The sequence below is a fragment of the Phyllobates terribilis genome, unplaced genomic scaffold, assembly GCF_046119375.1.
Source record: "Phyllobates terribilis strain yellow unplaced genomic scaffold, ASM4611937v1 Scaffold_1__5_contigs__length_1240528914, whole genome shotgun sequence".
Lineage (NCBI taxonomy): Eukaryota > Metazoa > Chordata > Amphibia > Anura > Dendrobatidae > Phyllobates > Phyllobates terribilis.
The window spans coordinates 431,209,072-431,235,217 of record NW_027362761.1 but is presented as its reverse complement, the minus strand read 5'-3'; the positions used below and the strand labels follow the sequence as shown (position 1 = coordinate 431,235,217).

Here is a 26,146-nt window from a genome sequence, read left to right as displayed (position 1 = left end):
GAAGGGTGCCATGCATACAGGATAGGGGATGAGGGGTGCAATGAATACAGGATTGGGGGTGAGGGGTGCCATGCTTACCAGGATAGGGATTAGGGGTTCCATGCATACCAGGATTAGTGGTGAGAGTTGCCATGCATACCAGGATTGGGGGGATGAGGGGTACCATGCATACCAGGATTGGGGGGATGAGGGGTACCATGCATACCAGGATTGGGGGGATGAGGGGTACCATGCATACCAGGATTGGGGGGATGAGGGGTACCATGCATACCAGGATTGGGGGGATGAGGGGTACCATGCATACCAGGATTGGGGGATGAGGGGTACCATGCATACCAGGATTGGGGGATGAGGGGTGCCATGCATACCAGGATAGGGATCTGGGGGGGGGGGGGGCATGCATACCAGGATGAGGGATGAGGGTGCCATGCATACCAGGATGAGGGGCGCCATGCATGCCAGGATTGGGGATGAGGGGTGTCATGCATGCCAGGATTGGGGATGAGGGGTGCCATGCGTACCAGGATTGGGAGTAAGGGGTGCCATGCATACCAGGATTGGGAGTGAGGGGTGCCATGCATACCAGGATAGAGATGGGGGCAGCACATAACAGGATGGGGGAACAGGATTGGGGAGCACAAATAGCAGGATGGAGTCAGCACAAATACCAGGATGGGAGACCATATACCATTAAAAATATACATAGATACATATACATAAAATATATACTGGGCTCGGGCTAGCAGTCATTGCCAGTGCTAGCTTCAATGCTTCATGGTTAGGAGTTTTGTGGTTTGTTGTTTGAGAAGGCATTTGGTGAATTTAAGCGAACACTGTTGCGTGGTTTGGGTTGTGTGCTAATCCTCTCCTCCTACTTTGGTTTTTCCCCATCTTCCACTCCCCGGTGTTATCCTCTGTTTGTGGGCATTTATTTGTATGATTGGTATTTTCCTTTATCCCTGTATGTATTACCTTGTTAGTCTGATTGGTGTACTGCCATACATTACTACTCCCCTCCTCCCTGGGTGGGGGGGATGAACAGACTGAGGGCGGATTGAGGAGCTCAGACAAGGTACGTGGCCTCGGCGTCTTCACCTTCAGAAGTAATCCGGCGAAAAGGGCCAGCTAGGGTGCCCCTGCCGTTAGGGACAGGGAAGGAGCCCCTGGTCCCGGAATACCTAACAACAGAGTCGTGACAGTTGGCTTAAACGGTTTGTCCAGTGAAAACCAGCACATCACCTATACTGGGGATAGGTGATAACTTATCGGTGGATGTTCCAACGCTGGGATCTGCACCGAATGGCATATAGAGGAATTTTTATCTCGAACGGGGAACTTTTGTTATTGTTAAAAAAAAAAAAAAAAAAATGTCTGCTCCATTAATTCCTTATGGGGATGCCGGAAAAAGCCAAGCGCAGCACTCTGCAGTCCCATAAGAAATGATTCATAGACTGTAAGCTTGTGAGCTGGGCACTCACTTCTCTTGCTAGCTGATGAATTATGTGTTTACTCATTATGTCTTTATTGTCTGACAAGTCCCCTCTGACATGTAAAGTGCTGCGGAATATGTTTATGCTCTAGAAATTTAAAATTATTGTATTGGAGCGTAGGTGTCACGCAAGGTGTGGGAAAGACTAAGTGCAACACGAAGGGAAGAGGGGGAGGAAGCCCAAACACTAGGGAAAGGGGGAGTGGAGACTCCTAGGCTGATCTAATAACACCTTGCCTACCCTACCGTCCCTATATAGGTTCCACAGCTATCGCCGAGCAGGACCCTAAACCCTGTATGTCCCTAGAGCTTGGCCCTAGATATGGTAGTAGAGGCGTGAGCACTGGTCAGGCCCCACTACAAACTAAAGACAAAAAGGTAGACCAACAAAGGGGATAAACTTAGTTTGAGCAGACACCAGAGGAGTAACACCAACTGTCCTGCAAGGCCACCAGAGGAGAAGCCAGTCAACAGCTAGTGTTCCAAACATGCATAAAGGTACATAGAAGTATCACCGGCAATTTCCTGGAGCAAACTGAGAGTTTTTAACTCCCATGCAAGGGTGTGTCAATCAGCAGCAGGAGGTAGGTTGCCTCTGGGTCTTAAAAAAATGAAGTATTAAGAAGGTGTCTGCAATGCCAAGCGCAGTGACCTTCTACAGCCAGATCCAGAGTGACTGTCTATTACACTTGACACACCCATGACAGTAGGTTGCAAAACTCACTTCCTCTCCCTTCCAACTGATTACAAGCTACACGTTCTGCCAATGGGTGTGGGTCCCAGCATAAACCCCCACTGTTAAACAACTTTTCAACTATCCTTTGGTTAGGTTAGCTGTCTATACTGTCTGAGTATATCCCATTGGAAGTTATACTTTGCAGTTGCTACTGACTTTGGGCCACTGTGTGGTTTATTGTACAGTGGCGATCGAAAGTTTTGCATTTTTTTTTTTTAAAAGTGTGATTACTTCTATCTGGTAGTTGTTATGCCATTTTCCTAGTGATGAATTGAAAGTGTATGAAGTTGTCATCATGAAAGACCTTAATTTTAACCAAAATGCTTTTGAATATAGGTATGGTCATTTATTTATAGATAGTATTTATAAAGAGTAATTCATTATTCGCAGTGTCATAACTTAGTATTTTGTGGCATAACCTCTTGCTTTAATTACTGCATCACACCGACGGGGCATTGAAGCCACTTGGGTATTCAAGACATCTTGAGCGATCTTGCTCCATTCCATTTGGAAATCTACAAACAATTCATCTTTATTGCTATGGGTACGGGCCCTAACTCGTCAACCTAACTCATCCCAAAGGTGCTCTATAGAGAGTAAATCATGTGATTATCTTAGCCATTGCAACAGGCGAATATTTTTCTTTTCTAATCAATTTTTTGACTACATTGTATGTGTGCTTAGGATCATTGTCTTGCTGGAATTTCCATCCCCTGCCTACTTTGGTTTTACTTTGTGGCATCATTTCATTCTTCAGAATATCCTTGTACGTGGTAGCATTCATATTTCCATCAATTCTATGCAGAGGGCCAATGGCAGATGCTGAAAAGCAGGCCCAAACCATGACATTGCCACCACCATGTTTCACTGTAGGTGTTTAGTACCTTACATCAGTACTTTTTCTAATCCGCCTTATATATAGTACTTGCCATCACTACCAAACAGATTGAACTTGTAACCCTTGACTCTGCCCTGTCCTTCAAACCCCACATCCAAGCTCTCGCCACCTCCTGTCACCTCCAGCTCAAAAATATTTACAGAATTCGTGCTCTCCTCAACCTTCAATCTACTAAACTGCTTGTCCATGCCCTCATCTTCTCCCGCCTCGACTACTGCAACATCCTCCTCTGTGACCTACCTGCTAACACTCTCGCACCCCTCCAGTCCATCCTTAACTCTGCTGTGGGACTAGTTCATTTTTCTCCTCTCTACTCCTCTGCTACCCCCCTTTCAAAATCCGTTCAATGGCTCCCAATTGCCCAGCGTATCCAGTTCAAACTGCTAACACTAGCTTACAAAGCCATCCATAACCTCTCTCCTGCGTACATCTTTGAACTAATCTCCCAATTCATTCCCTTACTTAATCTCTGGTCCTCCCAAGACCTCCTTCTCTCCTCCACACTTATTCGTTCCTCACCGAATCGCTTCCAAGATTTCTCCCAAATATTCCTCATTCTCTGGAATGCTGTGCCTCAACACGTCCGATTAGCCTCCACATTAGGATCCTTCAGACGGAACCTGAAAACCCATCTCTTCAAACAAGCCTACAGACTGCCATGACCTTGCTTGCTGCCACCTCAACAACACCGGAGCTACTGCAACCCCCCCAACCTACTGTCTCCTTTCCCATTCCTGTAGAATGTAAGCCCGCAAGGGCAGGGTCCTCTTCCCTCTGTACCAGTCTATCATTGTTAGTTTGTTTAGCTGTAATTGGCATGTAACCCCTTCTTATGTACAGCACCATGGAATAAATGGCGCTATATAAATAATAATAATAATTGAACTTGGATTCATCAGACTACAACACCTTAGACCAATCTGTCTCTTTTTGTTGCCTGTGATCTTTGGCAAACTCCGGTTCTTTGCAGAGATGAAAGGCTTCTTGACTGGAACTCGTGCATTCAACCCTACTGCTGGTAGCCGTCGCACCACAGTTTGGCAACTCACTTTAACCCCATATTCTTCTTTCATTTGGTGCGAAATCTGTACAGCACTTTTATGGACATGAGATACTGACTTTGTCTTCATAATGTCCTCAACTCTGGAGGAAGTTTTCTGTGGTTGTCCACTTCTAGGTTTGTCAGCTGTTCCATAACCTTCTTTTTCTTTCTTTAATAAACGTGACACGACTCTGAGAACAGTTGAATTCCATTGCTACCTCTTTTGGCTTTTGCCTGACTTTTTACTCTCAGAATAATAAGCTTCCTGACATCTTGTGAGAAATTTGGCTTTGTCTTTGCCTTGTTTTAACCTAAAACACACACACACACACACACACACACACACACACACACACACACACACACACACACACACACACACACACACACACACACACACACACACACACAATATAATTTTTTTAGGCATAATTCGACTACCCGTGACAAAATATGCAAAACATTTGGCCCAGTAAATGTTGAAAACTAACACATAAAGAGATAAAACAATGTCAAACACCATTTTCTTTCTTATAGCTGACAACCATTTGCTTCTGGTTTACTAAAATCACCAGGAAAATGGCATCACAACAACCAGATAGAAGTAATCCCTCTTAAAAGGTCATCATGGTTTATGTTACCTCCATTTTCCCTGCGTTCTGCCGTGCTTCACGTTTTGAAATGATTACACAATTCCATAATGAATGCTAGCAGTGATGGATAAGGAAGAAGTCGATTATTGATAGAAGTCGAGTATTCACTGCTACTCCCAGTGTGATGGTGAACTATTCCTAGTTTATTAGATGAGATAACGCTTGTCAGCTGAGAATTTTTTCTGTATCTTTTAGGCTATGTGCCCACGATGCAGAAATGCTACATATTTTTTCCGCTTCTCACTGGCAGGAAAAACGCATGCTGATTTTACATGCTTTTTTCCCGCCAGGTAGAAGCGTTTGTCAAGCGTTTTTGCATGCATTTCTGCATGCGGGTTATCAACACATTTTTGAGGTTTAAAATAATTAAAGTTTTTTTTTCAGGAGTTTTGCATAGGCTTTTTTATAAAACAGGAAAACTCTTGAAAAATAAGGGGTGTGAATGGAGGAAAAAAATCCCAGAATGCAGAAAAAAACACTTGATGGCAAAAATAAGAAATACATGAGATTCTTGCATTTTTGAGGCTATGTGCCCACGATGCAGAAATGCTCCGGATTTTTCCTGAGCGTTTCTGCATCTCCCTGGCAGAAAAAACGCATGCGGATTGTACATGCGGCTTGTACATGCTTTTTTCCTGCCAGGGACATGCGGATGTGGAGCGTTCTTCACTGGCATTTCTGTATGCGGGTTGAAAAGTGCCTTCCAAGCGATTTTAGCATCACTTGGAAAGTGCTTGACAACTTGGTCACACTGTATAAATCCATGCAACCGGCCTGGATTTATATAGTGTGACCGAAAGAATGGTAAAAAATAAATCTATACTTACCTTCCGATGGCCCCCGGTGTCTTGCATGCCTCGGTCCCGGCTGCCGGCAGATCGCGGTACACTGAAGGACCTGCCGACGTCAGCGTCGCGTGACCCGTCACATGACTATGACGTCAGCGCAGGTCCTCCAGTCCATCGCGATCTGCCGGCATGAGAGGAGGAGCGCATCGGGGGCCGCCAGGAGGTAAGTACATATCTATTTTTTATTCTATTCTTTTTTTTACAGTTTTCTATGGTACCCAGGTCCGGAGGAGAGTCTCCTATTCTCTAGACCTGGGTACCATCCGCACATTGAACGCATGTATTCCGCATGTGATTATCTAGTGAAGCGTAATGCATGCGTTCTAATGCAAGTCACTGGCGGCGAAAACGCAGCACTTACGCAAATTAATTGGTAGTGCTGCGTTTTTTCCCTCAATGATAATCTGCAGCGGAAATTTCATTTCATTCATCATTGGGGGACATGGCAGGCCTTCTACCATGCTTTTTTTAAGTGTTTCTGCAGCGTTTTTGGCCGCTGCGGAAACTCTTTAAAAACGCATCGTGGGCACACAGCCTAGCTGTCAATAAAATGGTGTGAAGCCTAATGAATGTACACTAATGTACCTTTTATTTTGTTCACAATTAGGTAACAAAAACAGAATTAGAAAAACTGAAATTGAGTTACAGACAGCTAACAAAAGAAGTAAATTCGGCGAAAGAAAAGTATAAAGAAGCTGTTACAAAAGGTAATTTTAATGATTTAGAAACTTTTGCTAAAAGAGAGAAATCTAAAAATGACCTGTAAATGCATTCTGTTTTTCTTTTTGCCTTATATTAATTATTTTAATTTTTGGGAGTTTTATGTGACTTTATTGCTGTGAATATGGATATTCTTTTCCTAGAACAGCACAGCTGTATCATTACCTGGAAGAAGAAAGGTATCTTGAAATATTTGGAATCAGGGCTGTGGAGTTGGAGTCAGTACAAAATGGACAGACTCCTAAAATGTGTAATAAATTGGTACAGTAGTACAATGCAGTATGTGCGGAATATTTTTTTCATATGAATTTGGGATGGTTATGAAATGTCCTATAAATGTCTGTTCTATTCCTGATCTAAGGATCTCGGCTTTTAGTTGAGATGAATCTGTGCTGCACTTTATGTACATGCTCAGTAGTGAGGCAGAGCTGTGGAGTCAGAGTCGGGAGTCGGAGGTTTGTCTTTCCGACTCCACAGACCTGAAGCTGTCGTCCTTCTGTTGTGCCCCTAGAGTCACTGACTGATATTGCTCCTGTGGACGTGCCACCAGCATGTAGTACTATCCTTCTGCTCTCCCAAATGCCACTTGCGGGGGTTCTTTAGTGGACAAGTGTCCATAGTATTGAGCAGTTCCTTCCCAAAGGGACCGTTTTCCAGTGCATGATGGCTTGATAAGTTGCCAAAAATGTATTGATTCCTACATTCGTAAAACCACAGGTTTCTACTTCCTAACATCATACACCATTCCAATACAACCACCACTGATTAGCAGTGATATTCATCCCCCTGATGTCATCGCCCCTGTTACACCATCACATATACTGGTGCTCTACAGAAGGGACCACTCCATTCTCCAATCAGCGGTGATGTCACCAGGGCAGCAGTGCTGTCCACCGCCACGTGTCCATACACACTGCATTGTAACCTGCATCTAAGCCTTCACTGAGAAGTATCAGGCCTTTGGCGCGGGCCACCCCGTCTTCCTGATATATCTGCTGCATCTGTCTTACAGCTGTATGTGCTGGAGCCAAACTATTTCCAGAATGAAAGGGTTTCAGTTCAAGTCTTGCAGCACAGAGACCTAAAAAAGTGTCCGAGAGCTGTATTCTTATAGAAATCTGTGCTGGTCTGAGATGCCAGACCTGACCCATGTCACCTTCTTGCCCATATCTATCAGACAATCCTAGTATATGCAGTAAATGAACCTATTACCTGAGGTCAATATTTGTTCCTTGGCATACTCAGTATTCCAGGTACCCAGCTAGGCTGCCCATAAAGACTTAACGCCACATAATTAATAGCTCAGCGCCAGCCATGACAAGTGAGATGGCAGAGCTCATATTACATTTTATTAGGCCTTTAAATTTTACAGGACCCGTTTCGTGTTTGCAAATATTTCCTTCACATAAAGTGTTCCCTGGCAACACGACATGTGCGGTAGGGGCTGGCCACAATTCATCTGCTCGCTCCCCGGCTCGCTCGACTGTTCAGATCAATATTTTAAGAACTAAGGGAACTGTCGAAACATTGTACATTGTGTGAGAACTGTAATCAAGCCAATTCTCTCTGCAGGCAAGACACTGTGTGCTTCGTGAAGAGAAAAGACATTTCATAGGGAAACCAAGGTCTCTCTTTTATGAGATCCATCTGTGAATAGTTTTCTAATATTTCTTTATAATCATGCCTCATATTATACCTGATTAATACCAAACAATGACTTTAGATGCTCCTGCTGCATAGACAACATGTTACTTACCTATATAAACCTCGCACCTCTGTTTCTGATTGTTACAGTATGGTCTCCATGTTGTATCAGCCTGATAGACTGTAACTTTTCCACCCCAAAAAAATGTATGTGAACGTCTACAGTCTTCAGTTATAACATTAGTGACAGATGCACGTAGTGATACATCTGCTCCATCGAAGATCAGCAGGGTTTCAACAAATTGCAAATCCCAAAAGAAATCCTTTGTTCATCTTCATTGTACAGTCCTATCATTATTGGTATTGGGTCATATCTGGGCTCAGCTTAAAACGAAACTGTACTTTAAACAAACTTTTCCTTAAAACAATAGTACAGACGATTATAAAAACCTTTGTAATGTTTCTTACCAGAGAAATCAGCTTCTTTCCCCACTTATGCCCCACCCTCCAACTTCAGAACTTGTGAATAAAGCAGCTTCAGGCTATGTGCCCATGATGCAGAATTGAAGCAGAAAATTTCCGCAGCGTTTCTGCATGTTCTTGGCAGTAAAAACGCTTGCAGACTTTACACGCGTTTTTAAAGTGTTTTTGCAGCGTTTTTACATGCATATTTGACTTGCGTTTTTCAAATGCTTTGTGACCTCAAATCCGCATGCGGAAACGCACAAATAATAAACATTCTGTGGATTTTTCTGCAAGGAAAATCCGCTGCGGAAAATTCCACAGCATGTGCACAGCACATGCGGATTTTCATTGGGGACCATGGGGCACGTATTACCAAGTGTTTTTAAAGCGTTTCCGCTGCGGAAATTCCGCATAAAAAACGCTTGAAAAACGCATAGTGGGCACGCGGCCTAAGTCCGTCTTGTTCAGAGGAGACATAGGATTTGTCACATTATTCTTTACGGAAAATGGAGGGTCGAATAACCGGGAAAGAATAGACAGAGGCAAACAGAAAAAGAGCTCGGTGACAAGTGTTTTATCTCACATCAGAGGTTGATTCAGATCAACACAGCTCAGCTCTGATGTATAATGTCCTCCATTTTGCTGCTGCTTGTCTCTGAACTAATAGAGTGACTGAAGAGCAGGCATTCCCCTCTGTGCTATGCTGTCTTTGGAAAAAGTCATTGCAGCTTGTCTTCTCCCCGTGCAAATAGTGTTTTATAAATTACAGATAGAGTATGCCGATGGAAAAACTGGTGAGAATGTGGGATAGAAGCCACATAATGGCCAGAAGATGTGTTATTCCTCATGTACACTCAAAGCTTATTCTGAAAAGTTACTTGGAAACACAATTATCATTTAAGCTGTGGTCACCAAACATAAATGTATACTGCTTTAAAAACAATATATATAACCTGAAATATCATAATCCAGCTGCCCATCAGTTTGCAATAATGCTGAATTAAAGAAGTAATATTTATAAGTAATGGCTCAGACCTGCGTCATGATATATTCACCAGTTGACATGGCTCCTTGCCCTCAGCTGGCATAAACCTTAGCCTACATGGTTTTTACCTTTCTTTGTATTGTTTTGTTAGGTGCACCCTATTTGCTTTCTTAATGGTTTCATATAAGTGACATATTCTGTACTCAACCCATCAGCCTAAACATCACAGATTGTTGAGTGTGGGCTGTTTGGGCTTCAGCTGTATCTAGTATACACTGTTCTTCCTCTATGACTTAAAGGCATGGCCTATGGTTGGATCTTGTGGTAATGCATTTTTTTATCTCAATAACACAACACAGGAAAAGAGACAGAAAAAGCCAAGGATCGATATGACAAAGCCACCATGAAACTCCACATGCTCCATAACCAGTATGTGCTTGCTCTGAAAGGTGCCCAACTCCACCAGGACCAGTATTATGATTCAACTCTTCCTCTTCTACTGGACTCTCTGCAGACCATGCAAGAGGAGATGATCAAAGGCCTGTAAGAAATATGTCCTCTTTTTATAAGCAGTTTAGATTTATTTTTTTTCACATTTATTTTTCATGTTTATTTTTGAGAGCTTTTTTTATTCACTGTTAACCAAAACTAATTACAAAAGATGTTTAAATTGGGGCATAAATGCCTTGTTTGACCCTGCTTGTCAGACAGGTCTCTTTATCCTGTCTGAAGGAGGTTTTCAGTTGTCGCGTACTCTCTATTTTAGGTTGACCTGATCTGTTAATTTTAAGAGAACCTGTTAGCGCTTCTGATTTGGCTTTTTTAGTATTGCCTATAGTCTAAAATTCTGGAGCAACTTTCCCTGTAACTTGTGCGGTTCCTCTGTTTTTCCTTCTAGAAATATGAATTAAATGACCACCCTGTGCCACCAGTAGTGACTGGACCCCAACTCATTACACTGTCCAATCAATATGGACTGTGTCAGCCACAGAGGGGATCTACTTTTTGAAAAAGGGAAATTGTAACACCCAGATTTCAGTGAACTAGATTTGGAGAAGAATGTATGCTTTTTTTCCCTAACATTAAACTTTTTTTCCCTTTTAATTCCAGCAAAGGGATCTTTGATGAATATTGTCAGATCACCAGTCTCGTGTCAGATGAAATTGTAGCTGTGCATAAAGAAATTGAGATGTGTGTTCAAGAAATAAATCCAACCACAGAGTATGAAACTTTTATTGAGAAACACAAGTAAGTTTTATGTTTTAGGGTGCATTTCAAAGATCAGTGTTTGTTTAGGCCTTCATGTAGCTGAATTTCCGCATGAATCCGACACCTCACCTAGCGTATTTGTATGCGTTTTTGCTGCACGCATTTTGGATGAGTTTTTGACGCATGTTTTTTTAACTCTTTGGTATGTTCGATTAGATGTGCAAAGAGATAGATAGATAGGGGTTAGTTAAATATCCTTGAGATATATAATTAATGCCTTGCATGTGTAGTTTACTGTACATATATTAACTTATATTAGTCTCCCTGATTTTTGATAACTAGCCAAGGTAAGGCAGACAGCTGCTGGCTAATATTCTCAGGGATAATCAGAAAGAGCCGGGCAAAGCTCCAGGATTGGCGCATGTCATGTGATAATCAAATTCTGGGGTGGCTGCGGGCTGGTATTTTTATATTCAATTTGTTTTATTAAATATCAGTTAAGCATAATTATTAATCATTTTACATTTTGCAAATCAAGAAAAATATATTGTATTCCATTTTGAAGAAAATTAAATTATAGAAAAATGTCCAAAGTTCAAATGGGGTCACTTTTTTCAAATAATTCAAATGGTAGTGTATTGAATAAAATAATATTTGTAAGGTAACCGCCTATGAGAGAATCATATACAGTACAGACCAAAAGTTTGGACACCTTCTCATTTAAAGATTTGTCTGTATTTTCATGACTATGGAAATTGTACATTCACACTGAAGGCATCAAAACTATGAATTAACATATGTGGAATTATATACTTAACAAAAAAGTGTGAAACAACTGAAAATATGTCTTATATTCTAGGTTCTTCAAAGTAGCCACCTTTTGCTTTGATGACTGCTTTGCACACTCTTGGCATTCTCTTGATGAGCTTCAAGAGGTAGTCACCGGAAATGGTCTTCCAACAATCTTGAAGGAGTTCCCAGAGATGCTTAGCACTTGTTGGCCCTTTTGCCTTCACTCTGCGGTCCAGCTCACCCCAAACCATCTCGATTGGGTTCAGGTCTGGTGACTGTGGAGGCCAGGTCATCTGGCGTAGCACCCCATCACTCTCCCTCTTGGTCAAATAGCCCTTACACAGCCTGGAGGTGTGTTTGGGGTCATTGTCCTGTTGAAAAAGAAATGATGGTCCAACTAAACGCAAACCGGATGGAATAGCATGCCGCTGCAAGATGCTGTGGTAGCCATGCTGGTTCAGTATGCCTTCAATTTTGAATAAATCCCCAACAGTGTCACCAGCAAAGCACCCCCACACCATCACACCTCCTCCTCCATGCTTCATAGTGGGAACCAGGCATGTAGAGTCCATCTGTTCACCTTTTCTGCGTCGCACAAAGACACGGTGGTTGGAACCAAAGATCTCAAATTTGGACTCATCAGACCAAAGCACAGATTTCCACTGGTCTAATGTCCATTCCTTAGCGGTGCACCTGTCACCAGGGCTGAAGTGGCCAGATTTTGCTCTTAAAGATTAAGAGATATGGACTTTTTTTTTTATTTAGTGCTAATATTCATGGTCTTTACCAAGGGGGTGTGGCTTGCAGCGTAACATTGAGGAGCAGCCTAAAGACACGACCCCAGAAAATCCTGTGAGCTCCTCCCCCTTCTTAAAAAGCATTAAAATTAGCTCTGAATGAGAAGGCCCAGATCTCTAGAACTGTAAGTCGCATTTAAAAAAACAAACAAACTCAAAAGCAGTGGGGATAAAAGATCAAAAACTGGCCACTTTCACCTGTCCACAGGTCCTGCGCTCAGAACTGTGTTTGGGCTCAATAGTAAGTCTATGGGTCCATACATTAACACACACAGGCTTAATATTAATACTGTAGACAGCTTTGTGCGCACAGCTCATACAAGAGCTGTGGACCTCAGAGAGGTATTTTAATAGGTGGGGGGCCTCAGGACCGAGAAACCCCCATTGATCAGCAGCACTTTGCTACTCCTGTCATATATAAAATACATCTATGTGACTGCAGACTTGTGAATCCTCACATCGCACACAGTGCATGCTGTGAGAATAATCTGGTGCCAGCAGCAAGACTGAGTGGTCATGTGATCGCAGTTAGTCACTAGATTCGCTAGTTGCATGACCCATCACTGTCGCGTGACCCGTCACATGACTAAATGACGTCATGACAGATCTTTTTAGACCATCACAAGCTGCCGGCAAGCCAGGACGGATCGGATAAGGACACCGGGGGCCCTCAGAAGGTAAGTATAATATTTAGTTTTTATTTTTTACCATTCTTTTACGGTCACACTATAGAAATTCATGCCGTTTGCATGGATTTATATAGTGTGACCAAGTTGTCAAGCACTTTCCAAGTGATGCTAAAATCGCTTGGAAAGCGCTTGTTGACCCGCATGCGGAAATGCAAGTGAAGAATGCTTCACTTCCGCTTGTCCCTGGCAGGAAAAACACATGTACAATCAGCATGCTTTTTTTCTGCCAGGGAGATGCAGAAACGCTTAGGAAAAATCCGGAGCATTTCTGCATCGTGGGCACATAGCCTTATGGTAAAGAAGGAAAAAATGGTGGGTAAATCTTAGTCACTAGACCATTGTAAAAAACTATATAGAAAATGCCACTGGAATGCCTTGCATAAAAACCTTTTGTCATATGCAGCATCAATCCACCAGGTTCCTTAGAAGAGTCAACAAGGAAACTTACAGCAAAAGCATCACAAAAAACCATATTAAAGCACAAGAACCAACACAATTTAGAGGAGATTCAACATTAAAAGCACCAGTATAGCGCTTTTATTTCAGTGCTGGAATGGTGCAACTATTCTAAGTTCCCTGCCCCTAGTATTCTCCTCCCCAGCCGCCATCTTCATCTGTTTCAGCACCACTCCAGGTGGTCTCCGGTAGTTTTTGACCTGCTGGATGGCTTCAGTGTTTGCTGGGCGAGCCAGATGCCACTGCTTAATGTAAGTCTTTGAGAGCCAGAACAAGGATCTCAGGAGTTACATTGAGAGCCTGACAGTTACTTCCGACTTCCGTTCAGTCAGATGTTGCAGTCACAAGATGGCGAATTGGGACCGGAGCGGCACAGGGAAGGACTGAAGACAGCAACTGGTAAGTTTAAGACTAGGGTCAGGGAGCTTAGATTAATAGCACCACTCCAGCTCTGAAATAAGAATAAAAATGCTGGAGTATAACTGCATGCAGTGAATAATTGCAGCTAGTCTTGTTTTTCTATGAAACATAATTTAAAAAGGTTGTCCAGGCTTTTCACAAAAGTCTGCAGACTTGTGAATCCTCATATCATGCTCTGTGAGGATTATCCAATGCCGGCAAGATCGAGAGGTCACGTGACCGCAGGTATGCGATATGCATAGTTCGGACACATTCTGACTTGACATGCACTGCCTCACTCAATACATCAGAAGGTAAGTATAATGTATATTTTTTTATTTTATTTTTTTTTACTGGTACTATGGTACCCGGGTCTGGAGGAGAGTCTCCTCTTTTCCAAACTCGCGTACCATCCGCACATTGAACCGCATGATATCCGCATGTGTACGTGTAGTCATGCGGATTCCATGCGTTCCAATGCAAGTCAATAGTAACATAGTTTGTAAAGCCGAATAAAGACTTGCGTCCATCAAGTTCGACCTGTTAGTTCTGTAATTGCTAAAGTTTATCCAGAGGAGGGCAAAAACACCAAATGATTTAGCCAATCTTCACCTGAGGAAAAATTCCCTCCCGACTCTGAAACCAGCAGTCAGAATAAATCCCTGTATCAACCTACTATTTTATTTTTAAGTATATGCTGAAATCTGCCTGGTATCTAGAAATGCATCCAGTCCCCGCTTGAACTGGTGTAGTGAATCTGACATTACCGTCTCCTCACTCAGTGAATTCCATATTCTCACTGCTCTTACCGTAAAGAACCCCTTCCTATGCTGGTGCTGAAACCTTTTCTCTTCCAGTCTTAGTGAATGCCCTCTTGTTACCGTAATATCCCTCCTTTTGAACAAATCCCGGGCAAGATCTCTATACTGTCCCCTAACTTATTTGTACACATTTATTATGTCCCCCCTCAACCTTCTCTTTTCCAGGCTGAATAGTCCTAGTTTTGCCAACCTCTCTGGGTATTGCAGTCCCTCCATTCCCTTTATTAATTTTGTTGCCCTCCTTTGTACCTTTTCAAGCTCATTTATATCCTTTCTATATATTGGGGCCCATAATTGAGCACAGTATTCCAAGTGTGGTCTGACCAGTGCTTTGTACAGTGGAAGAATAATGTTCTCATCCTTTGCAGCTATACCTCTTCTGATACATCCCATTACCCTGTTTGCCCTTACAGCAGCGGCCTGACTTTGGGCACTCCAATTTAGTTTGCTATCAATCAAGATGCCCAAGTCCTTCTCCATCTCTGAATTCCCCAATGATTTCCCATTCAGTGAGTACTGGTGACTTCCATTTTTCCTTCCCATATGTATGACCTTACATTTCTCCTCGTTAAACCTCATTTGCCATTTAATGCTCCACCTACCCAGCTTATCCAAATCCCTCTGTAGGTCTGCACTGTCCTCTTTTGTATTAATTGTTTTACATAACTTTGTGTCATCTGCAAATATTGATATTTTACTATTTATCCCGTTGACTATGTCGTTAATAAAGATATTAAATAACATTGGGCCTAGCACAGACCCCTGTGGTACCCCACTAGTGACGCTTACCCAATCTGAGTATATTCCATTTATAACCACCCTCTGTCTTCTATCCCTTAGCCAGTTTGCTACCCACTTGCAAACATTTTCCCCCAGCCCCATCATTCTCATTTTGTATACCAACCTATTATGTGGCACGCTATCGAACGCTTTTGAGAAGTCGAGATACACGACATCCACTGGTTCCCCCTGATCTACTCGAGAGCTAACCTCCTCGTAGAAGTCAATCAGATTTGTTTGGCAGGAGCGATTCCTCATGAATCCATGTTGGTTCGGGATTAAAAGATTATTAGCATCAAGATTGCCTCTTTAATGAAGCTTTCAAAAATTTTTCCCACAACGGACGTCAGACTCACCGGCCGATAGTTTCCGGCGTCACTTTTCGCTCCCTTTTTGAATATTGGCACTACATTCGCCTGTCGCCAATCAAGTGGCACAGACCCAGTCTCAACAGAGTCCTTAAATATAAGATATAACGGTCTGTCTATCACATTACTTAGTTCCCTTAGTACCCGTGGGTGTATGCCATCAGGTCCTGGTGATTTGTTTATTTTAATGTTACTGAGTCGTTTCTGTACCCCAGCTTGGGTTAGATTTGTCATACTTAGTGGAGGATTAAGTTTGTCACTTCTCATTTCTCCTGTTAGTTCGATTTCCTTTGTGAAAGTTGTCGAAAAAAAAATATTTAATAGATTAGCTTTATCCTCATCTTTCTCTATGATTTTGCCTTCCTCACTTTTTATCGGTCCAATATTATCCAATTTAATCCTTTTACTATTTATATAAGTAAAGAACAGTTTGGGATTTGATCTACTTTCCCTAGCAATACGTTTCTCTGTTTCCTCCTTCGCTATTTTTATTTGTTTTTTACAGGTTCTCGTTTTTTCCTTGTAACACATTAGTGCCTCCTTACTGTTTTCCTGTTTTAATCTCTTGAATGCCTCTTTTTTGCCATTTAACGCCCCTTTTACGTTCTTGTTCAACCATATTGGTTTCCTCTTATTTCTGGCCCTTTTATTCCCATGCGGTATATATCTCTCGCACTGAGTATTCAGAATTCTTTTGAAGGTTTACCATTTACTATTCGTATTCCTTTGATTAAGAACTTTGTCCCAGTCAATAAGTTGAAGGCTTTCTTTCAGCTGATCAAACTTCGCCCTCCTAAAGTTTAATGTTTTTGTTGTTCCCTTATTGATAACCCTACTGAAGGGCATTTTGAAGTCGATAATATTATGATCGCTATTACCTAGGTGCCCCCCTATCTGTACCTCAGTTATTCTATCAGGCCTATTAGTCAATATTAAGTCCAACACGGCCTTCCCTCTCGTTGGTTCCTGCACTAGTTGGGAGAGATAATTATCCTTAATATTTGTCAAGAACCTTTTTCCTTTCTGAGATCTACAGGTTTCTGTTTCCCAGTCAATATCCGGGTAGTTGAAATCCCCCATTACAATCACTTCATTATGTTTTGCTACTTTGTCTATTTGTCCTAATAGCAGATTCTCATTCTCCTCTGTTATATTGGGTGGCTTATAGCAGACCCCCAGTAATATTTTATTATTATTTTTTGCCCCCTCTATCTCTACCCACATGGACTCTACCCCCTCTTCTCCCTCTCCTATATCTTCCCTTAGTCTGGGTTTTAGACATGACTTTACATATAAGCAGACTCCTCCGCCTTTCCCCTGTTTCCGGTCCCTTCTAAATAAACTATAATCTAATAAATTTACCGCCCAGTCGTAGCTATCGTCTAGCCAAGTCTCTGTTATACCTACGATGTCATACCTCTCCTCCGATATAAGCGCCTGCAGCTCATCCGCCTTATTGGTCAGGCTTCTTGCGTTGGTCAGCATGCAAGATAAAACTTTGGGGTTATTTAGCATCCTATTCTTCTCTAACGATCTAACTGTACTATCCCCACCCCCCTCTCCACCCTCATTATATTCACTTCTCCCCTTCCCCCTTGCTTGCCTCACATCCCACCTATTTCCTTGGTTCCCCCCCCCCCCGTCTCTAGTTTAAAAACTCCTCCAACCTATTAGCCATCTTCTTCCCCAGCACCGCTGCACCCTCCCCATTGAGGTGCAGCCCGTCCCTACAGTAGAGCCTGTAGCCGACCGCGAAGTCGGCCCAGTTCTCCATGAACCCAAACCCTTCTGCCTTGCACCAACTCTTTAGCCACTTATTCACCTCCCTAACTTCCCGTTGGCGCTCCTTTGTGGCTCGCGGGATTGGTAGTATTTCTGAGAAAACTACCTTGGAGGTCCTTGCCCTAAGCTTCCTACCTAGGTCCCTTAAATCGCGGCAAAAACGCCGCGATTCCGCAAAATAATTGATAGTGCTGCTGATTTTTCCGCAATGATAATCCGCTGTGCAAATTTCCACAGCATGTGCACAGCACATGCTCATTATCTTTGGGGAACATGGCAGGCCTTCTACCAAGCATTTTGTAAACTTTTCTGCAGCGTAATTGCCGCTGCGGAAACACTTAAAAAATGCATAGTGGGCACACAGCCTAAAAAGGCATTTATAGAGTGTTTTTATTTATTTTTCCTCATTTTTATCAGTTTGTCGGTATAACATTAATGCTGCAAAATGTACTTTTTCCAATTGTTTCTATGTATTCTGAATAGGTTTTTTTTAATACAATATATAACATGCTGGTAAAACACACTTTAAACTGTACTCTGCATATTTTTTTACTTTCAATGTAGTTTACCATGTGTCTGCCTGCCTCTTGTAATAGGTCACCAGAATCCAAGAAAGAAGACATTGAATTTGACGTGTCCTTACTGGAAGAAATTGAAAACCTGCAGGCTAATGAGATCATGTGGAATAACCTCACAGCAGATAGCCTAAATTCAATGTAAGATATTTTACCTATGGAAACTGTTAAAAAGAACCTATACATTTTGATTTTTTTTTTTTTTTGTAAACCCCTTAAAAATAATTTCTAAATTATTTTTAGAAGACACCAGAATTTTTTTTTTAGTTCGTTAGACTCTATGTAAGATGGCAACTTCTGCACCTGCTAGTCCTGGAGAAGATGACAGCCAGGTGAACTCTGGACATAACAGAAACCAATTTTAGATGCTGATGAGGAAAACTGTCCTCTGATGGCCAAAAAAAAGTCAACTGTGAGGGTATGTGCACACGATGCGGAAATGCTCAGGATTTTTTCCTGAGCGTTTCTGCATCTCTCTGGCAGGAAAAAACGCATGCGGATTGTACATGCGGTTTCCTGCCAGGGACATGCGGAAATGAAGCGGTCTTCACTTTCATTTCCGCATGCGGGTTGACAAGCGCTTCCCAAGCGATTTTAGCATCACTTGGAAAGTGCTTGTCAACATCACACTATATAAATCCATGCAACCGGCATAGATTTATATAGTGTGTGAATGTCAAAAAATAAATATATACTTTACCCTCTGATGGCCCCCGGTGTCCTGCTTCATCGGTCCCGGCTGCCGGCAGTGAAGACTTTAGGACCTTCCGACGTCAGCGTCACGTGACCCGTCACATGACTCTGACGTCAGTGAAGGTCCTTCTTCATTCAACCCCGAAGTGCCGGGAACCAAGCAGGAGCGCTGCGCGGGCCATCAGAAGGTGAAAATATATGTATTTTTTATTTTATTCTTTTTTTTTTTAATGGTACCTGGGTCTGGATGAGAGTCCTCTCCTCCACACCCGGGTACCATCTGCACATTAGACCGCATGAAAAGCGCATCAACATATACAGTGATGCGGATTCCATGCGGTCTAATGCAAGTCAATGGCGGCAAAAGAGCAGCGTTTCCGCAAAATTAATTGACATGCTGCGGATTTTTGACCGCAGCGTTTACGCTGCGGAAAAATCCGCATCATGGGCACAGCACATGCGGATTTCAATGGGGGAACATTTCTGCCCTTCTACCATGCGTTTTTAATGCGTTTCCGCGGCATTTACGCAACTGCAAAAACGCCGCGTAAACGCATGAAAAACGCATCGTGTGAACTCAGCCTAAATGTCCATGGTGGTTTCTCACGGTAGTTGCTTGATCCCAGTCCCTTAATTTTAGCTGCCAGTCTTGCTTGTGACCACCTGTAACTCCTCAAAATGGTCAATTCTCATGGCACATCTACTTCCAGGATAAAATCCAGCTCTTTATTGATAGATGCGTTTCCCCGTGTACTAGCCCATCAGTAACAATTCCTATTATATGATCTGCTGTAATTACTAGATATGTGATGGCAATTGGTTTGTACTAGATGGACAATGAATCATTTTTAACCATTATTGTTTTTGCTTTTTCTCTTTGTAGAAGCCACAGTTTTTATTTTGGTTTTGTTTTATGTGGAATGAATTAGTGCAATTTTAAATAATAATTTTTTTTTGTGGCACAAAGATTGAGAAAAAAAGAACAAAAAAGCAATTTTTGGTTTACACCTCATTCCAAATTATGCAAACACTATTTTTCTCTTATTTTCCTAAATGGTCGATGCTAATGAGTTAGTATAATGTTCAAATCATCAACCTTTAGAGTATAAATCTCATTTTATTGGACCAACCTCCCAATGATATCAGGTTATTTTTCCAGAATTAAAAAACTGAAAATGTTCTGTTCCAAATTATTATGCACAACAGTTTCCAAACATTTTATAGGTTGTAAAGATCTGAAATGGTCATTTGTTGAATTTGCAGTATTAACCCCTTAATAACATCTGACGTACTAATACGCGTCTGTGCCCTGGGACTTAAGAGCCAGACCCGTATTAGTACTTCATGGCGATCGCGCGCGCACACAGGCTGTGCGGGCGCGATCGCCGCCGGGTGTCAGCTGATTGTCACAGCTGACACCCGATACTATGTGCAGGGAGCGGTCCTGCACCGCTCCCAGCACATTAACCTGCGCGATGCTGCGATCGAAGTCGATCGCAGCATTGCGGGGGCAAGGGGAGGTGATCGCAGATACTCACCTCCTCTTCCTGCTTCCAGCGCTGTCTGCAAAGACTTCCCGGGTGTTGCCATGACGACCCGATGTCGTCATGACAACATCCTGGTCACCAGACAGCAGGAAGATTGTTTGGACATGCGCAGTGCATCTCCAAACAATCTTCTCCCTGTCCGGCGCTGACAGCCTGCATGGCACAGGGATGGTGCTGCATTCCTGTGCCATGCAGGCGATCAGAGAAAAAAAAGTGAAAGTCCCAGAGTGGGACAAAGTAATAAACTATATAAGCTTCCAGAAAGTGAAAAAAAAAAAAAAAAAATTGCGAAAAAATAAAAAAAAAATAAAAAAAATAATCCACCAAAAATAAAAATATAATGTACCCATCAATAAATATTATTATAAAAAAAACAAACAAAACAATAAAAGTACACATATTTGGTATCGCCGCGTCCGGAACAACCTGACCTATAAAACTGTCCCACTAGTTAACCCCTTCAGGGAACACGGTAAAAAAAAAAAAAAAAATTAAAAAACGAAGCAAAAAACAATGCTTTATCACCATACCGCCAAACAAAAAATGGAATAACACGCGATCAAAAAAGACAAATATAAATAAAAATGGTACCGCTGAAAACGTCATCTCGTCCCGCAAAAAATAAGCCGCCATACAGCTCCATCATCCGAAAAATAAAAAAGATATAGCTCTCAGAATAAAGCGATGCTAAAAAATATTTTTTTCTATAAAATTGCTTTTATTATGTAAAAGTGCAAAACATAGAAAAACGATATAAATGTGGTACCGCTGTAAACGTACTGACCCGAAGAATAAAGCTACCTTATCAATTTTACCACACTCGGAACAGAATAAAAAAAAACAAAAAAAAACAATTCCTGAATTGTTGGTTTTTGTTTATTCTGCCTCCCAAAAATCGGAATAGAAAGCAATCAAAAAATGTCACGTGCCTGAAAATGGCACCAATAACAACGTCAAGTCATCCCGCAAAAAACGAGCCGTCACATGACTGTCTGCCAAAATCTGGAAAAATTATAGCTCTCAAAATATGGCGATGCAAAAACTAGATTTTACAAAAAATGCGTCTTTTAGTCTGTGACAGCTGTCAGTCATAAAAACCCCATATGATTCTGGTATTGCTGTAATCACACCGACCCGAAGAATAAAGTCGTCTAATCACTTATACCGCACAAGGAACGGCGTCAAAAATAAACTCTTGGGTTAGGATTGGGCTAGGGTTAGGGTTGTGCTAGGGTTAGGATTGGGCTAGGGTTAGGGCTGGGTTTGGGGTTAGGGTTGTGCTAGGGTTAGGGTTGTGCTAGGGTTAGGGTTGTGCTAGGGTTAGGGTTGTGCTAGGGTTAGGGTTGTGCTAGGGTTAGGGTTGTGCTAGGGTTAGGGTTGTGCTAGGGTTAGGGTTGTGCTAGGGTTAGGGTTGTGCTAGGGTTAGGGTTGTGCTAGGGTTAGGGTTGTGCTACGGTTAGGGTTGGGGTTGTGATGGGGTTGGGATTTTTTTTCAAAAGTAAGAAAAAAAGATGACGATATGGCGACTAGTGTTGAGCGCAAGTGCTCGCTACTTGAGTTTGCATCGGGTGCTCTGGTATGCATTGAGTATTGTGGGTATTTGAGTGACATGCTCGAGTCTCTGCCCCATATGCTTCGCGGCCAAAAAAACTTTACGGGGATTGCCTGCCATGCACGAGCGATCCCCGCATGTCTTTTTTTGGGTGTCTAATAACCGTGAAACATGCGGAGCAGAGACTCGAGCATATCACTCGAGCACACGCTGTACATGGTGCATACCTGAGTACCCGATGCAAACTCAAGTAGAGAGCACTTGCGCTCAAGACTAATGACAACTTATTCAATATGATGACCTAATGTAAACAAATTCTGTGTCGTATCTCTGGGTTCAAAATGTTCACTATACACCTTAATAAAATCCTTGGGGGGTATAGTTTCCAAAATGGGGACACTTGTGGGGGAGCTCCACTGTTTAGGCACATCACGGGCTCTCCAAACGCGACATGGTGTCCGCTAACAAATTGAATGGAAAATCGTCTCAAATTGTTAGCGGACGCCATGTTGCGTTTGGAGAGCCCCTGTGTGCCCAAACATTGGAGCTCCCCCACAAGTGACCCCATTTTGGAAACTAGACCCCCCAAGGCACCTATCTAGATGCATAGTGAGCACTTGGAACCCCCAGGTGCTTCACAAATTGATTCATAAAAATGCAAGTGTTTTTTTTTTCACTTTTTCATTTTTATGAATCAATTTGTGAAGCACCTGGGGGTTCCAAGTGCTCACTATGCATCTAGATAGGTGCCTTGGGGGGTCTAGTTTCCAAACTGGGGTCACTTGTGGGGGAGCTCCAATGTTTGGGCACACAGGGGTTTTCCAAACACAACATGGCGTCCGCTAATTATTCAAGCAAATTTTACAATCAAAAAGTCAAATGGCGCTCCTTCCCTTCCGAGCCCTGCCGTGCGCCCAAACAGTGTTTTTTCCCCAAATATTGGGTATCTGCATGCCCAGGGGAAATTGCACAACAAATTTTGGGGTCCTTTTTTTCTTGTTACCCCTGTGAAAATAAAAAAAATTGGGTCTAAAGTAACATTTTTGTGAAAAAAGTTAAATGTTCATTTTTTTCTTCCACATTCAAAAAATTCCTGTGAAGCACCTGAAGGGTTAATAAAGTTCTTGAATGTGGTTTTGAGCACCTTGAGTGGTGCAGTTTTTAGAATGGTGTCACTTTTGGGTATTTTCTGTCATAAAGACCTCTCAAAGTGACTTCAAATGTGATGTGGTCCCTAAAAAAATGGTTTTGTAAATTTTGTTGGAAAAATGAGAAATCACTTGTCAACTTTTAACCCTTATAGCTCCATAACAAAAAAAAATTTTGGTTCCAAAATTGTGCTGATGTAAAGTAGACATGTGGGAAATGTTATTTATTAACTCTTTTGTGTGACATATCTCTCTGATTTAAGGGCATAAAAATTAAAATTTTGAAAATTGCAAAATTTTCAAAATTTTCGCCAAATTTCCGTTTTTTTCACAAATAAACGCAAGTGATATCGAAGAAATTTTACCACAATCATGAAGTACAATATGTCACGAAAAAACAATTTCAGAATCAGGGGGATCCGTTGAAGTGTTCCAGAGTAATTACCTCATAAAGTGACAGTGGTCAGAATTGTAAAAATTGGCCTGGTCATTAACGTGCAAACCACCCTCGGGGCTTAAGGGGTTAAGAGGTCACATTTACTGAAAGCATAAGATTTTTCAATCAAAAGCATCTTAACAGTTGTTACATGTTAACATATAACCCCTTCTTTGATGTCACCTTCACAATTCTTGCATCCATTAAACTGAAGTTTTAGGAAAGTTTCTGCTTGAATTTCTTTGCAGGATATCAGAGTTTCTTCCCAGAGCTGCTGTTCTGATGTGAACTGCCCCCCAGCCTCATAGATCTTTAGCTTGAGCATACTGCAAAGATTCTCAATAGGGGTGAGGTCAGGGGAGGATGGTGGCCGCACCATGAATTTCTCTGATTTTATGCCCGTAGCAGCCAATGACTCAGGTATTCTTTGCAGCATTCCCAGTGCCAGGGGAGGGGGCAAAAGAGAGTATACAGACAGTACGGCCAGAGATCGCAGTTGATTCTTTCTTTGAGGTAAAGCATTGCTTAAAAACAGGCAGTGAAATGTTTTACCTCACAAAAATAATCCCTGCTGTAATGTCTGTATACTCTCTCGCTTTCCCCCCTGCCCAGGAGATGTGGTATGATCAGACCATGTTCCTGTTTGGACAGACACAGCCATTACTAGCACATTTATAACATTATCTCAGCACAGGAACATTTTTTTAAACACATTCAAGATGTTCATTTAATTCCAAAATGTATTAATTAAAATTTACTTTGTTAATGGTCCTTGTCAAGGGAGTGTGGCTCCCGTGGTAATTATTCTGTTGAGAGGTTGAAAAAAAAAAATAGAGGGTGTAAAAAAGCGATTTTGATTCTGGACCGAGGGATTGGTTCCAAAATATTATATTTATTAAAATGCCTGAAGGTATATGCTTGAAGTAGGAGCTAGTTCAGCTCTGAAACACATAGCATTTTAATAAATATAAGGTTTTTTTATAGCCAATATTTTGGTACCCATCCCTTGGTCCAGAATCGGTAGAGCTTTTTTTATACCCTCTATTTTTTTCAACCTCTCAATTTAGTATCTGGGTTAAAGTCCTGTATCCAGAGGGTTGTGCAACAGCCATTGGAGTGTCTTTATGCTATCATCAGAGTTGTGCCTGGAATTGCACAACTCACATGGGTGAGAAGATTACTTGCTCTACTCTGGTCTCTTATTGTCTGACCTGCACAAGGAGCACTTCCCCTTTCTTCTTCTTCCCATTTTCACGGTGACTACTCTGCGCACTCTAAAGTCATCCCCCAAACGGAATAGTCAGGGAGGCAGCAGAAATGAGAAACAAAAATATATAGCAAAAACTGGTCACTTTTGACCCGGTGAGAGGTTTTCTTTAAGAGGCGCATGCATGTCTCCTAATAAATTGGATGCATTATGTGCTTTTTGTGTGACAGAAATGCAAAGTGTAGACCATCTCTGGCTTTTGTACATTTACACTATAGTTTACATCACTTTGTGCCATAAAGTATGGTAAATGTGCTGATCTGCATGTCGTGCTGCACCCACCTTTTGAGCGGCAGAAAAAGTTTACAAAGTCACAAATTATTACATAGAAATGGTGTGCTTCCTAATTTGAAACTTTTTTCTCTCCATTTTTTGGCACTTTTGCATTAAAAATATCCCCAAATAAATATATAATGAATTTTAAAAATGATTTATTGTTTCTTATAAATATGCAATCAATCGCCATCATGTATAATAGGAATTGTTATTGAGCGATTTGTGCATGTTTGATGTACTGCACTATATCTGGAAAGGGATTTACAGGTATTTTCCCACAACTCAGTCTTGTGCTGCATTTAAAGGGGTTGTTTGGGATGGATATGGATAGGCCATCAATATAAAAGTTCTGGCCAACGCTTTATGGATGGACGGAGTACCAGAACCGCGTCAGCCAGACTGACATCTGGAGCCACGGCTTCTAATGTTTTTTCAGTAAAGCTTTGAATTTTATCCTAAAAGTGTATGTTCTGTGAACGTTTACTATTTCTCTGACATCTGACCTGTCCGACACTTCTAAAGAGACTTACAGGGTCCGTCAGCACTTCTGCCATGTCTGTATAGTAAACATTAATGAATATTACAGCATCTTTGCCTTTTACCTATTCTTCTGTTATTGCTGCTGGAAATGAATAAATACAGTATATTGTCCCTTCGGTGTTACCATTTCACCAGTGATGGTTGTACCTTTACTAGGTCTGTAGTTGTCAGTTCAGTGCTGATGGTGTCAGACTACGTTGGTTTTCACCCATTGTAATGGGAAATAATAAAATCCAAGCAAGCCTTTTAAATCGGCTCCAAATCTTAAATGAAAGAGCGTTCCCTTTCCCACAGTGCTGTAAAGTGCCTTTCAAAGAAGCCGCTGTCTTATTATACTTCTTCCTACTTTAGAAAAGTTGCAGCTCTCGATATTTCTCTTCCCCTTTATCTAATAGCATCTGTTTGCAGCTTTGACTAATTTCTCTATAGATCTGTGCGTTGAATCCAAACGGTGCCACGTACAAGATGAGCTTAAGACTTTCTGCTTCCATCCTTGACATAGCTAGCGGGTGCTTGAAGCTTTTGTCATCTTTTGGAAG

The 26,146-nt window shown here is 41.9% G+C and overlaps 1 protein-coding gene across 2 annotated transcripts in view; it reads left to right on the top strand.

Moving 5' to 3' along the window:
* Positions 1 to 26,146, top strand: part of FER (FER tyrosine kinase) — a 340,421-nt gene that overhangs the window by 67,154 nt on the left and 247,121 nt on the right. For both annotated transcript variants that reach the window (XM_073677555.1, XM_073677564.1), the window contains exons 6-9: positions 6,274 to 6,373; positions 9,840 to 10,023; positions 10,591 to 10,728; positions 18,170 to 18,289. In XM_073677555.1, coding sequence (XP_073533656.1) covers positions 6,274 to 6,373; positions 9,840 to 10,023; positions 10,591 to 10,728; positions 18,170 to 18,289 — 542 coding nt within the window. The remainder of the gene's footprint in view (positions 1 to 6,273; positions 6,374 to 9,839; positions 10,024 to 10,590; positions 10,729 to 18,169; positions 18,290 to 26,146) is intronic.